This window comes from Chrysemys picta, chromosome 4 (genome assembly GCF_011386835.1).
Source record: "Chrysemys picta bellii isolate R12L10 chromosome 4, ASM1138683v2, whole genome shotgun sequence".
Classification (NCBI taxonomy): Eukaryota; Metazoa; Chordata; order Testudines; family Emydidae; genus Chrysemys; species Chrysemys picta.
In genome coordinates, this window is record NC_088794.1 from 90060811 (window position 1) to 90076297 (window position 15487).

Sequence of the window (15487 nt, forward strand, 5' to 3'; positions counted from 1 at the left end):
TCTCTCTCACTCACTCAGTAAATGTTTGCTTTGCCCCGTTGCAGATAAGCAGCCGCTATCTGAAACGGAGCTCTGAAAAGGCACTTCCGCATTCCTCAGCTGATTTCACAACAAAGAGAAGAGAGGCCACTTGACTTAAGGGGATTATGAGACGTTTCCGGAGGTCAGTCAGAATGCTGTAACGTAACTCCTCGTTTACACTGGCCCTGGGGCGTCTCAGCCAATACGCAACAGCCATTATCCCTCTCGTGGAGGTGGACTACCAGGAGCGTTCTAGCCAGGGAGTCAGAGCGCTCTACATGCCTTGCCAGTGTGGACGGGGAGTAAGGTACAGCGCTCTGGGCGGCTTTATTGCGATATAAAGTGCCAGTGTAGCCAAGCCCTTAGTAAGTCATCCCTATCTCAAAGAGTTTATAACTTAAATATGCAAATATAAAAGTGTGTGGCCGTCTCTCCTGGTCTACCTCTGAGGGAGACCACTCCTTGTCACTGTCACACCCTTAGCACAGCAGTCAGTTAGGGGTGAATTAGCTGTCTTTAAAGCTCAGGCCATTTGAGCTGGGCTAAGCAATAACGAGTCTATGTGAACCCTGACCCTCAGGCAGGGCAAGGCACCAACAGTTAGGGGCTTTGACCTGCAGTTATGGCAGAGCAGCAAAGGGTCTATGAGCCCCAGCCCTCAGTTAGAGCAGGTAGCAAGCAGTTAGGGGCTCTGGCCTGTCATCAGGGCAGGACAGCAAAAGTCTATAAGCCCAGGCCCTCAGCCAGGGCAAGACAACAAGCAGTCTTAAGAGCTCAGCCCTCATTAGAGGAGGTAGCCTAGGTTAGAGCAATAAAGGATCTAGCATCCTAGCTCTGGCAGACAGTAGACTAGCGCAGGCTTCCTAGCCTATGGTGGGGAGGCTGCCATCCCAGGATTGAGGTCCAGTGGTCCCTCCTGGTCTTTCTCTGAGGGAACCTACTCCTCCTCGCTACAGCAAGAGAGATAAAAGGTGAGAGGGAACGCAGAGATGAAGTGACTTGCCCAAGATTATATAACAGGTAAGTGGCAAAGTCAAGAATAAACCTACGTTTCCTGAGTCTAAGCCTAGTGCCCTACCCAAGAGACCATGCTGCCTTTTAAAATTCATGTCTCTGAAAAAAACATAATTAAAACAGTGTCACTGAATGCAATTAATGGGTGATTACTGACTTTGAATGGAGGAATAGGAACAGGGAGGAATTACATATTCTCATTGGTTCAACTGGAGCCACGTCTAACACAGAGAAGAGAAAAACCAGCAGTCAAAGTAAAGAGTAATTAGTTACTAGGAGAACAGTAGTGAAGATATGGGTCATGGGGCATCATGCATCTATGTAACATCTTTTATAAAGTCTTTGTCTTCATTGTGTGCAAACTTGGCCTCGAACAGTTTATGTGCCAAGTAAACACAGCATGGATGAAGTAGTGACGATCTCCTTTACAGTGAAAAACTCTCTTAAGTTCCTCCCTCATACCCAAGAGAACATTGATCACAGATGCATCCCCACTAGGTTAGGGCGCCCATCTGGATGAGCATACATCACAAGGCACATGGACACCTCAGAATGTACATAAATCTTCTAGTACTGAGAGCTGTCCAGGAGGCCCACAAAACATTTTTACAACTCACAAAATCCCATCATATTCTAGTAATGCTGGACAATAGAACTACAATGTTCTATATCAGCAGCCAGGAAGGGACAAGATCCACCCCTCTCTACATAGCCAGTGTGTGGAATTGGTGCACTCAACATCATATTACCCTATCAGTGGTCACAGTCTGGAAAAACAGTTCTCTAGTGGACAGCCTCAGCAGACATTTCTCAACTGACCATGAGGGGAAATTACACGATTAATTGACGAACATCATATTCACTCAATGGGAAGCTCTGACTTGGGACCTCTTAGTATCTCAAGGGAATAGGAAATGCAAAATGTACTGCTGCAGATGGGATCAGGGCCCCAGGGGTGATGCTCTGCTAATCTCATGGTTGGGATATGCACTTACATCCATTCTTATGTCAAGTCCTGCGGAAGGGCCAACAAGACAGAGTGGTAATCACCCCCATTGCTCCCGAATGGTCTGTGCAGTTTTGGTTTCTAAGCCTTCTTCACATGTCAGTTTGTTTACTCATCAGCATCTAATTGTTCCCAGACCTTTGGACCCAGGACAGGGTTCAATATCCCTATCCAGACTCTCTTCATTTGACAGCATGGTATTTGGATGGATGTTGAACCTAAAACACCCACACATTCAGAAGCGGTCCAAGCCATCCTCAACAATAGTAGGAAAGAGTAAACCAGGAAATTCTAGATTCTCTGTTGGGGCCCAGCGTCACCAAGTGTCCCTAGAAGAAGCGGGCATTCCCATTATCTTGGATGTTCCCCCACCTTCAAGTCTGCAGGCCTTTCCCTTATCTTGTTGAGAGTTCACTTGGTTGCGATCAGCGCTTGCCACCCTCCAATTGATGGCCAATCTATCTTCACCCACCTGGTGATCATACATCTTCTCAAAGTTTTAATTAGAACTTTTCTGCTTATAATCAAACCACTTCCAATCTGGGATCTTTATTTGGTAGTCTCAACATTAACTAGGCCACCATTTTAACTTTTCGGGATGTGTTTGTCTCATTTATTAATGAAGGGTGCCTCTCCAGTGTCCTCACTTCTGCCAGAAAGGTAATGGAACTTGGTGCCCTGATGGCCGATCCACTGTATTCAGTATTCCATAAGGATAAGGTCGTGTTGCAATTGCACCCAAAATTTACTCCTAAAGTAATCTAGGATTTTCACATAAATGAGACAGTACAAAGCCTCATACACGCAGTGAGGATAAGAGACTCCATTCCCTGGACATGCATGGAACATTAGTGAAAGCAACAAACAAAAAGCCTTTTGTTGGTTAAGCAGGAATTCCTGGTTCATGCTGCTTTTCAGTTCCTTGTTCAGGCCCTGCCTCATTTAAAGTGTAAATTAACCTGCTGTATAAGTGGTTATGTTTTAAATAGATCATTAATTGACATTCTCTTAATTTGTATATTAATATTTTGCTCTGGGACTGTAGTAATATTTTGCATCTACTGGTAGAAGGGAGAGTATTAAAGCAGTGGTCTGAACCTCTGAACTTTAAGACTTTTGTGACTAGTGGGAATTCTGTGCCACTGCGCAAGCACAGAATTAATGTCCCCTGTAGATTTTACTCTTTCCCACTGAAAAATTGATTCACGCACCCCTCCCGGGCAGCGATGGGGGGAGGGGCACATCTGGTTTGGGCATTAGGAGCCATATAGATGTGTAAATACGCCTAGTAAGGAATATATTTGTCAAAAAAACATTTTCTGAATCTTTTTTGTTGCCTGTATTGTTACAGACACATTTGCTAAATGGTATTTTGAAATAAATTACCAAAATAATTGAAAATGGCATGATTATATTGTGTTATTTTGACAAAATATGCAGAATTTTGCAGAATTTTCAGGAGTATTTAGTATTGACTGTTAGTGTGTTTTTAGTGGATAAGAAAGATTTAGTGAGCCAGATTTTTGTTTTTGTTACTAAAGCTATTTACTGTGTCAGGACAGGTCATCAAGGTTTACAAATGGGTCCTGAGCTCAAAAAGGTTGAGAACCACTAGATTAAAGCACATCTAGTTGAATGGAACTTTGATGCACTCACTGGTACATACATATTCTTTATTTGGTAAATTGATAGTTGCTAGAAAACATTGGGAACCATTAATAGAAAGAGTGAAATATTGAACTCAGAATTCAAGATTTAAGGTAACTGTAACTGTCTGACCTGGCCTTCAAGTTGGAGTTGAAGTGAGATGCAACAACAGACAACCTATGCTTTTGGATTCTTTGAGGGGTGATATCTGAGCAAATGTATAGATGCACTTATACACTCCGTTGACTTTATGAAAAACTAGAAGCAGCTCAATCTGCAAAAGTCAGATCTGAATTTTCCCATTTTTGTATCAGGGTTTTAGAGTTGGGTTCATTGCAATAAAAACCCATCTATTAGACTCTTTATCATTGAATTGTAGACAATAGAGATAGATCTACTATATTAGCTCGTCTAATCCATTCCATGTTTCTCTGGGTTTGTCTTACTGACCGTCTATGTTTTAGGATTGTTTATAAGCCTGCTGCAACAAAAGCCAAGGCACAGAAAAGACATGTATTAAATAGGATTAAGACCTTCTGTTTAATTGTTCTCTTTGCCAGCACTTATCAATGTAATTCTAGTCAATACTTATTTTTCTTTCTTTCGTGTGAACAAATATCTTACCTGTGTATTAATTTTCTCCCTTCCAGGAGTTGTTCAGAAACCTGTCACATGCCAGTGATGGAATACAAAGTGAATGAAGGAGTTCCATATGAGTTCAAATTCCCCTTCAGAAACAACAACAAATGGCAACGAAATGCAAACAAGGGGCAGGGGCCTCATATGTCACAGGTACCATCCCAGATACAAAGTCCAGTAACCTCTAGGATTGGTTCAGGGAAAGGAGAAGGGAAAATGCCACCCCAAGAGCGAGCAACCAACATTCCCCGCAGCATCTCTAGTGATGGACGTCCATTGGAGAGCCGGCGGTATGTATGCTGTTCACAAATCAATTTCAAACACTTTTCAGAATTTTTTCTAAAACGAAACATTTTATATGTATTTTCAAATATTTTATTCAGTATATCTTGCAAATAACTAAAAATATGGACCGGAATGGAATAACTTATTACTGCTATTTGCAAAATGAGATGGTATTGCACTGTTGGAATCTGTTTTGTTATGCCATATTTTGAAGTTGATTTATTGCTTTTTAAATTTGGTGGGACCAGAACTGAAATCCTGAATCCAAACACACCTGGAATTTTGGATGTTCCAATTCTGGATCCACATTTTGTAGCTTTGTGGAAGTCAGATACAGCTGTTGATGCAGAGAAATAGCATGAGGTAATATATTTAGCTAATGATAAAATGCATACCACAATATAGAGAGGTGAGGGAGGCAAATTCCACTGATATGATTGGGAAGTCATTTAAATTTAGAGCCAGAGAACAGGTAGCTTAAAGTTTAAATTTATACTGCCTCTCTGCATTTACAAATGAAACACTGATTATTTTTGAGATAATAGCCCCATCATGTCACAATATTTCCATCCCTTTAAGAATGTGGATGATAGTACTGAAATGTAGTGTCTTTGTTTTGATTATCTGAGTAAAACTGTTAGCATCACTAGACTTACAAAGAGATGGGCGGCGGGCAGGATGGCAGGGGAAGTCTGTTTTGTAGACGACCTTGCATGTAGTGTATGTAGACCATGTCCGAATAATACTTTACACATCTGGAAAATACGAAGAAGTGGACAATACATGCTATAAATTACGGAACTCTTTTTAAATACATGGTATGGTGAATTAATTCATTAAAGCATTCATTCATGTAGCCAAAAATTGAAGGAGAGAGAAATTAAGAGGCATCATAGCCAAGGGAGAAAAACTATAGCGATAAGATTGAAAGCTCAAGTGTGGCCCAGCTGTTGACAAATGATGATGACTCCTAATGAGTTGATAGATTATACTTTCATTTCTTTCTCAGTCAGCGATTTTATATTGCATTTACACCCTTTTAAAAAACAAAATTAAAACTATACATTTTGCTCAAATTTTTGATTTGTATTTTGCCTTATAAGGAAAATGTGCACTTGAGAATTTTAGGAAAGAACTTGCTTGTATTACCAGTGGTTCAGTGGCAGCACCAGTGTTTTTAGCACTGTGTCAGTTAAATTGGTATTAACATAAAAAGCCAGAAGCTTCTTGAGCCTTGTGTACAGTTGTCTGTTGATTTACCAATGTTAGCACCGATGGGAATTTTTTTCTAAAATTCTCTTGTATACAGAAAGCCATAGAAGCCAGTTAACTTTATGTAAAACGTCAAACTTACCTCTGATCTGTCTATTTGGATCAAAATAGAGCATTGTATGCTCAGATATGTAGCATCCACAGGATATACCGTACCTCTATAGTAATGTTGAAGGGAGCCATGGCCTGTGTTTTCAGAGCAGCATGGAATGATGTTTGCCCACTCCTGTACTGCAGGATTTCAAATTATAATCATAATGGCAGAGCACAAGGTGTTTGGTGGAGACTTTGCAAAACAGAAATATTTCCATACCGTTCAGCGTTTGTGTTGTAAACGTGAAACCATGAGTTTGAGTTTGCTTGATTTCCAAACCATTTAAACTTTTTTTGTCCCCCCTCCTTAAAATCTAACATTCTTTCTAAAGCATTTTTAAAAAAAGTTTAATATTATGTCTGTTCACCTCGAAGTACCTGTTAGCTAAGGTTTTTGTTTGGGTTTTTTTTTTGCCTTCTCTCTTTCTCTCCCTGCTCAGTTTGCTAAAGAGGTTAATCTTGTGAGTTGGATCCAGTTTTATATAGAACAGCAGCTGTTTAATGTTCACTTGTTTCCAGTTAAGATAAAGAAATAAATACTTATGTGATGTTAATGGAACACTGAAATATTAATAGGCTCATACATTGTCTTATCATTTTTCTTTCTCTTAAGTTGAGTAATGCTTTGTACTTTTAGTAAATAAAATCCAAATGCTTCAGTGCTTTTATTTTTTTATTATGTAAAGGTCCTAATGCCTACAGAGATGAGATTTGTATAGCTAGTGAAGAAATACTTTGTCTGCTTTGAATTTTCACCATTGACTCCCATACTTCCAAAAGTGCAGAGATCACACATGGATGATGCAAGACAGGCAAGGAACATGTAGTCAAGTTTTAACACTGGCAATGCCTAGTTAAGGACACTCCTTGCACATTCTGTGCATGATCCTTGCCGTTTTTCTGGTGTACACTGAATCAACTGTACTCCAGTCCACTTTGTTGGTCTCTACTTTGCAGTAGTTAGAAACATTACTGTTATGTGGTTTCAAAGAGGAAAGACCTTGGAGTAATTCTCTGTTCACTTGAGTGTAAGATGGCAAAGAGAAGCAACAGTTAACTGGAATGTAAAGCCAATTCATCTTTTCTTTCCCTTCTGAAGTCAGAATGGAGATTTAGTTGCAAGTAAAAATCTAGACCAAGCTGAAGAAAATGTATTAGTCACTGTTGATATTTGAGGTTGATGGGAGCCCCCTTGGATTTAGAGAGCTGTTATCAGTTAAGCCTACAGAAAAGAATCTTTCGTGATATTAGCTATCCAGTGGTGAAGTAGTAGGGTCATTAATAGACAGTAGAACTGCTTACATACTGTCTGTATGCATAAAGATTTTGTGTTCTTATGTAATAAACTAAAAAAGGATCATGCGTCACAAATGTTTTGACATGACGGATAAATGAAGTCTGTTCTTCATATAATATATACTGTATAACTATCCATTAATTGTGGTGAGAGACTGGATCCCATCAAACATTAATTTTAAAATTGTCACTTAATATAATGAAAATAATATCCTTTTTAAAAAAAAAGTGACACTGTCTCCTGCAAAAAAATTCTTTCTCTGTAATGTTTACATTCTGCCCCAGTAACTTACACATGTCTTTAGAAGGGAACATGAAGAACAATTTTTCTAGTTTAAATTGAATTCAGATTGTAAGTAGGCAGAATAATCACAAACTTGAATATGGCTAAAACCTGAAGTGTAAAACCCAAAAATGACACAGGGTTGTCTAGACTTCAAAGGTTTGCCACTTTAAGTGTGCTGGCAAAGCAGCCAAATCTCCCTTGTGTGGACACTGTTATATCAGTATAAACGTGCTTATACTACTATATCTTATTCTGGTTTTAGGAAAAAATAAGCTATACTGGTATAAGGCACCTTTATACTGGTATAACTACGTCTGGACTAGGGCTTTTACTGGCATAACTGTCAGCAAACAATCACACTCCTAGCAGACAGTTATTCCAGAATGCTTTTAAAGTGTAGACAGTGCAAAGAGTGGTCAGAGCTCTGATTATACATAGCATATAAAAGAGGGCAGCTCCCATCAGAACAGTGATCCCTTAAGCTCTGGTTCAGTACTGATTCAGTGAAGAGACTTACCAACTATCCACATCAACACCACTTCAGGCAGCCCCTTGATTTTTTTTTTTTCAGTTTCCCAGTCAAATACTGACCCGATTGAAGTATATCTAACTTATAAAATCTGAAAGCGATCATCAGAGGCGGAGGGAATTCTGTTGAAGAGTTAGGGCTAGGATTGATTTGTGCTTTCTCCCATGCTTAGGAAAAGCTCCCTGTAAATATCTGCAAAACTAAGTCTATGTCTATGCTACTGTTGATGCAGCATATACAATCAGAAGGAGTTTTTCTGCCCGTGTAGAAAACTACCTCCCAGAAGGATGTTAGCTACACCAACAGAAGCACTCATCTCTGTCAGCATAGCTGTATCTACACTGAGGGTTTGTCAACATTGGTATGTTGCTTGGGGTGGGTTTTTTTCCCCACACTGCTGACCAACATAGCTCTGAGGGCCAGCTTGAGGACGATTCAGCCGATTCCCCGGAATCAGGCCCCGCGCCCCTAAGAGGGCCCCGCAACGTCCCCAAGGAGCTGCCGCCGAAGTCTTGCCGCTGTCTTCGACGGCAGCTCAATCGCTGCCACGGAGGAAGGCCCCTCCGCCGAAGTGCCGATGAAGGCACCGGCAGCCGATTGAGCTGCCGCCGAAGTCCCAGCACTATCGTCGTCGGCAGCTCAATCGTTGCCGCTGTCTTCGGCGGCATTTCGGCGGAGGGGCCTTCCTCCGCAGCAGCGATTGAGCTGCCGCCGAAGACAGCGGCAGGACTTCGGCGGTTGCTCTTTCGAATCGGGCCCCGCGGTGCCTAAAGCCGGCCCTGATAGCTATGCTAGTATACGTTTTAAGTGTAGCCCAAGCCTAACTCATTATTCTCCTTCAACACCCTCCTTAGATCTCTACTTTGCTCTAAGGCCTACAAAAAATCGGGACAATGTGCTGACCAATATTGTCTCATTGCTTCCTTGTCTGTGGGGCAGGGACTGTATTTGTTTTGTGTTTGTGCAGCGTCTAGCACAATGGAGTCCTGGTTCATGACTGAGACTCCTAGGTGCTACTGCATAATACAAATATAAATAACAACAATGATTGTGGCTCAGAGATCCACCCACCTTTGGGACATACTCCAGAAATGGGGCTGTTAACCCTTCGTTTCCTATTGCCTCCAACCTCCAGACTGCGAATGTACAGATTCAAATTGCCCACTAACAAACATTGTTTAGGTTGCTGTAGACCCAAGCTTCCAGACTTAAGAGTTTCAGGGCTGCTCTAACTTGTGCCAGCTACCCACTGCCTGGATCAGCCAGGGATTGATGGAGTGTTATGCAGGCTACGCCTTCCTGGCTGTGACCAGCCACATCCCCTCTGCTTGCAATGCCAGCCCTACGCTTCTAGAGAAACCCTTAGGCAGCAAGAATACACTGGCTTTATGGTTTCTTTGACCCTGGCTGATCTATCACTGAATGGCAGCAGCCAGGGCCAGCACCTAGCCCTTTGTTTTTTGTTGGTTAGTGTGTGGTGGTAGTGCTATAAATAAATCCCTTTTATTTGGCGCACTTGGGTGAAATAAGCTAACAAGTTTTGTAGATAGTTTGGTGTTCAGAAGTGATGGATGCCATTTCTGTGTACTTCCCTTAAAAGGTTTTTGTGTTTCTGTTTTACTACTTTAAGAAAACAAACACAATAACAGAGAGCCGTTGACTGGGAGCCCCCCCACTCTACCCCCCCCCTCCCCCACCCCGGCCGTTCAGGGCCAATTTGAAAAAAATGTGGTTCCGTTCAAATGGAAAAAGTTTTGTTTTGGGTCAAACAAAACACTTAGACTTGAAATGAATTTTTTTTTTCATTTTTGGGGGGGGGTGTTATTTACCCTTTTAAAAATAAATAAATTTTGAAACAAAAACGCTATTTTGAAATGAAAAGTCTAAAAGGCTAAGGGATAACCAGGAGGACTGTATTCTGACTTCAGTTCATGGTTTGTGTTTTAAGGGATGCTGCAGCTGTGAAACTTGCACGTAATAAATTGATCCAGGTGGCCTTTTGATCTATAAACTTGAGATGATTTGTGGGACAAGCTTATGTAGCAGTATTAACAACCATTCAGCTGAAATAAAGTAATCTAACACCATCATCATCTCCATTCCAACAGTGTGGAGTTTAAGGATGTAACAGAGAAGCACTGTACAATTTTTGGCTTACATTGGACTTGACACAATATTGAATTTAATAGTATCAGCAATAAAACTGTGACCTATGTTAACATCTGGAAGACACTAAATATTTCAGGGACTTAACTTAAACAAAAATCAGCTTAAAAGAAAATAAGTATTTTTCTTACCTTTTCTTTGAGTGATCAACTAATGGGATTTAACTGAGTGGTGCCTTTATGCTGTTAAATCTTGTTGCTTTTGAGACTGAAAACTTGTATATCAGTTCAAGTGAGTTTCCAGTTGACCTTTGCCATATCAGAGATTGTTCTTTAGTGAATCTAGTTACAGTTAAAGGTGCAGGATCAACAGTCCTGGAAACTGAAGCACATTATTTTTCCACTGTATAAATAAAGCATAGTTTTCCCATATTGTCCTATGAATATATATCAAGTGTGACCTGGAGGGACTGCCTCTAAGGCTGAGATGGTAGTTCAGTAACAGTTCTTGGCTTCTGGGTACCATGAAGGGTGCCAATTATTGCCAGCTGTGTTCATGCTTTTCTAATACAGGCACTTATCCACTAGGGCCTGAGCTGAGACACTTACTCATTTCTCATAAGGTATAAGGTTTATTTGCAGCCCGTTGGAACTCTATTTCATACAACCCCTACATTCTGTGGCACTGTTAATTTAGTCAATCATCATGAAATACTCATCATTCTTATCCCCTATCACTACATAAACACATACACTATAATTTATGCTTGAAAATAGTTATTAGCATAAAACTAATCAATGATTATTTTCAACAGTGATGATATTTCACATTGAGTGTTTTTGCTATGCTCTTCAGGGTAGCCTGGTTACAACTTTTAGACCCCAGCTGTGTTGTCCTCCAGGTGGCCCAGCTCAAAATCTTTGTTTCAATCCCCCATGCCCACTGGGCTCAGCAAGCACAGAGCTTTGTAATCAGTTTCAGTGAACTATCTGTTCTCTTGGCAGCCCAAATCACTACTCTGTACTTCTGACTCTGCCTGGTATTTGGGAAGCAGTGAGACTTCAACTCTGGCTCCCTAACCCCCAGTAGTCTTGTTCCATTGAATAGTGCAGGGAGTATGCACTGTAGTCCAGATAAGTTCCTTATGGAAAGCAAGAGGCAGTTGTAGGCAAATCCCAGCAGGACAGGGAGACAAAATGTTTGGGCACTAAGTTTTAGCAAAATGGTGAGTTCCACAACAAAGATGTTGAATTAAATAAAAATAAATAAATATATGGAGATATACCTATCTCATAGAACTGGAAGGGACCCCAAAAGGTCATTGAGTCCAGCCCCCTGCCTTCACTAGCAGGACCAAGTACTGATTTTTGCCCTAGATCCCTAGGTGGACCTCTCAAGGATTGAACTCACAACCCTGGGTTTAGCAGGCCAATGCTCAAACCACCGAGCTATCCCTCCCCCATGGCATCTTTGAAAAATTCCAAATTCTATAGCTGTAGAATGGACTTCGTAGGGCCATGATTGAAATGAATGGAGCAGTTCATGGTTCTCAAAGTTATCATTTCAGCATACACCTCTTTATTGGTTTGCACAGGATTCACTTTTCAAGCTTACGCAGGTTTCCAACCCTTGATAATACAACTTTTTGATAAAGAAAAGTGAGTTTCTGGAGCAGAATTCTATTAGAAGGGATGAGTTTCACAGCCACAGAATACATGATCCCTGGGTATAAGATACTGATCAGTCATCTGGTGGGAACTGCGTGTACAAATTAGAACTGTTAGTTTAGACCATAACCAAATGCCAGTCCCACTGAACCATAACTGTTTTCATATAGGTACTTGCATGGAGATTAATGTTGTATACTTAAGCACTGATGAATTCCAGAATCCTAGTGCTAAATACCGAATTCATTAAAACTTAGTGTGGGATGCATTATTTTACAATCAAAGGATTGGTTTACTTTAAAGTGGTGATGATGAAAATAAAAACCACAAAAAACAAACAAATGTCTGAATAAGCTTTCATTTAAGAAAGACACAATGAAGTAATTACAGTATTTCCTGAAAATGGTGAAATGAATTCATTTTGTTGAAAAATTATGGATAGTGAAGAATATAGAAGTGGTCAATGTGGTCTAACAAGGAAATTGATGTAAAGCAAATTTTCACTGGCATATATTCAGCAACTCTTGTTTGTTCATTTTAGACTTGTTGCATTGAAAAGTTGTAAATCATTTTTTATTTGCGAGGGCTCAGATGTGACTAGAACTGGAATATAAGTTTCTCTTGATTGACCAAAATCTTCTTTAGGTAAATTCAGTATGGCCATGCTACATTATTTTTTCAACTGGGATAAAAATGAAATAAAGATCAGGCTTGCAGAATATGATATTACCAAAATGTTTAGTCAAATTTTATTTCGGTTCTGTATGTCAATACAACACTTAATGTCTTAGTTAACCTTTTTTTTAATTTTTTATTAAATACAGATTGATATTTTTACGGTTTGAAAGTTTTAACTGAGCGAGATAGTATTAAGAATAAAGGTGTACATATCCACCTAGCTTCTGAGCCTTCTGCTTCAGATTAGAGTATCCCCTTTTTTAGGCCTTTTTTCCCCCCCTGCCTCTCCACAGTGCACCGGCCACTGTTCTTCTTTCCCCAGCCCCAGACATTAACTGTAGTGCATCACGCTGCCTCCAGAATGCATTTCAAAATTAAACTTGCTGCTTACTGTCATTTTCAGGTTGCGCTTTATTCAGCCGTTCAGTGCTACTTAAACTGCAAAGTGAAACTTGCTTCAGGGCTAACTGTCCTTTTTGGAAGTCGGTTGTGCTGGTAACACTGGGAGCTAGAATGGCAGCTGAATTGGAGGGAGTGTATAGGGAATAGCTGTACTAGCAATTGATTGGTTACAGGTTGTGTGTGTGTGCACGTGCGTGTGTCTGTATATGTGTATACATGTAAAGTGTGCATACAATGTAGAGACTGCTTGGGAGAAGGGACGGGCCATGCGAGAGACAGGAGACAACATTAAGGGGACTTACTCTGGCTTCTTAAAAAAAAAAAACATTTAGAAGTATTATTTTTTACAGCAACCAGACCAGAGACACAGCAAATATTACCATAGCCTCTGATTAGGACTTGGCTCCAGGCTCTGGCTATGTGTTTCAGGCTGAATAGGAGGAGTGCTACTGTGGGAAGGGCTGAAAGTGTGCAGCCATCCCACACTGCTGATAGTGTTGTGTGGAGGTGGAGGAAGGGAGCAGATGGGCAGGGGAAAGAAACTAGGGAGGCGGGGGGAGAAGTACAGTAAGGAGACAAATTCCAAATTTCTGTATAGCCTTTCATTGAAACATGGCAGCTCTGAATTGAAAATGCATGGGGGCAAAAGTGGGGAAAGCCATCCGCAATTCACTGGCAAGCTCATAGAAAAGAATTCCATTCACATGAAGGCATACACAAAACAGTAATCAATTCTAGAAAAAAAAATCTGTGAGCTGGAAAAGCGTTCTGGATTTTCCCATGGAAATAAGCATCCCGTGTCCAATAGTACTACAGGAAATTCCTTTTTAAGCTAAGTAAGCTATACCTACTTAAGTGGAATGTATCTGCAGTTAAGCATTTTGCTTTGAAAGGGCGCATCAGCATCTACACACTTAGTTTAGGATTTCCACAGGAGCATAAGAGAGGTAGGCACCAAACTCCCACTGAAATTCAGTGCTGTTGATGCCTCGTTTCCTTAGGACGAAGTGGGTATTCACCCACGAAAGCTTATGCTCCAATACGTCTGTTAGTCCGTAAGGTGCCATAGGACTCTTTGTTGCTTTTTACAGTTCCAGACTAAAACGGCTACCCCTCTGATACTAGTTTCCTTAGGGTCCTTTGGGAAATAAGACTTCTTTGATATGGGACAGGTAAGAAGCTGAGTGTATACAGGCCAAACATATTCTGAGAAGGAGGCTTAAACTTGAGCTTTACTTTCTTTATATTTATATATTGAAACAATGAGTGATTCTTTTAAAGGCTCCAGTTTCACTTTCAAAGTACTCTAGACTCTTGTCAAGCATAGGAGGGTGCAAACAAAACAAGACAATGATACAGTCATCCTAGTTAACAGAGAGATTCACTTTAACCTTATTTAAAGATGAGCATTATAAAAATAAAAAAAACCCCACACATTCATATAGTTATTCAGGTAAGAAACTAGCTTATCAGCAATACTACAGCAGGAAAGTAGTATGAAATGAACAAAGCGGTCCATCATAAATTTATGCTAACATACAAAATATACCTTGTTCGCTGCTGTGAATAAGATTGATGGTCAACCCAGGTGTCATATACACAAGTTTTCAAAAATGCCACCCACCTGCATCAACGGGTGGGGGAAATCGATGGTGCCTGTGGTGAAAACGGGACAGTCCCTGTGGCGAGGAGGGAGACATTCGCAAAGGGACAATAGGTAGCTCCTCCCTGGTAGTCTCTGACACCCATTGGCCAGCTGGAGGAGAGAGGTGCTGATTAGCCTGCATTCCACAGATCCCAAGATTTAGCCTAACGCAGGGGCCATATGGAGCCTCTTTTGGCTGCATTCCAGCAGCCCACCCTACCCACCCAAACAAGGAGTGGGAACCCAGTCTGACAGGTGCCGCCGTTCTAGCCAATTGCCTGTTAAGGGGTCAGGAAGGAAATTTTTCTCCCAGGGGCCAATTGGCAGAAGACCAGGGAGTTTTTTGCCTTCCTCACAGCACCTGCAAGCCACAGTGGGTTGAGTAGGAATGCACTTAGTACCTGACTGAGATACAGAGGTGGAGCTGTTTATTTGTCACAACTTGCAGCCGGTTTCCAGTGCGGCTAAGAGAATAAAATTAACAGTTCCCAGGGGGAAAAGACCAGGGATTTTGGTGATGGGCCTTGGGCTCAAGTCATAGGGTGAGACCTTGTGGACCTCGTGGGCTGAGGTCCCCACTCTGCTGCACCCTCTGTCCCCCTTGCAGTGAGGAGAGTGCTAGGACTCAGAGAGAGCTGAGTCCTGGGGATAGGCTGAGGAGAGCCTACTCTGTGTTATGGATTATATGGTAAGGAGCCCTCTAACCCTGGTGCTAGTTACGGGTTATATGGTAAGGAGCCCTGTAACTGTGTAACCTTCACACTGGAACCAATTAAATGCCTGTATGCATCCGAAGAAGTGGGCTGTAGCCCATGAAAGCTTATGCTCTAATAAATTTGTTAGTCTCTAAGGTGCCACAAGTACTCCTGTTCTTTTTGCGGATACAGACTAACACGGCTGC

General features: G+C 41.2%; 1 protein-coding gene across 10 annotated transcripts in view; it reads left to right on the forward strand.

Annotated features, from left to right (window-relative positions):
• Window positions 1-15487, forward strand: part of SIPA1L1 (signal induced proliferation associated 1 like 1) — a 383806-nt gene that overhangs the window by 321207 nt on the left and 47112 nt on the right. For all 10 annotated transcript variants that reach the window (XM_065595303.1, XM_005309363.5, XM_065595300.1 and 7 more), the window contains one exon: window positions 4339-4617. In XM_065595303.1, coding sequence (XP_065451375.1) covers window positions 4339-4617 — 279 coding nt within the window. The remainder of the gene's footprint in view (window positions 1-4338; window positions 4618-15487) is intronic.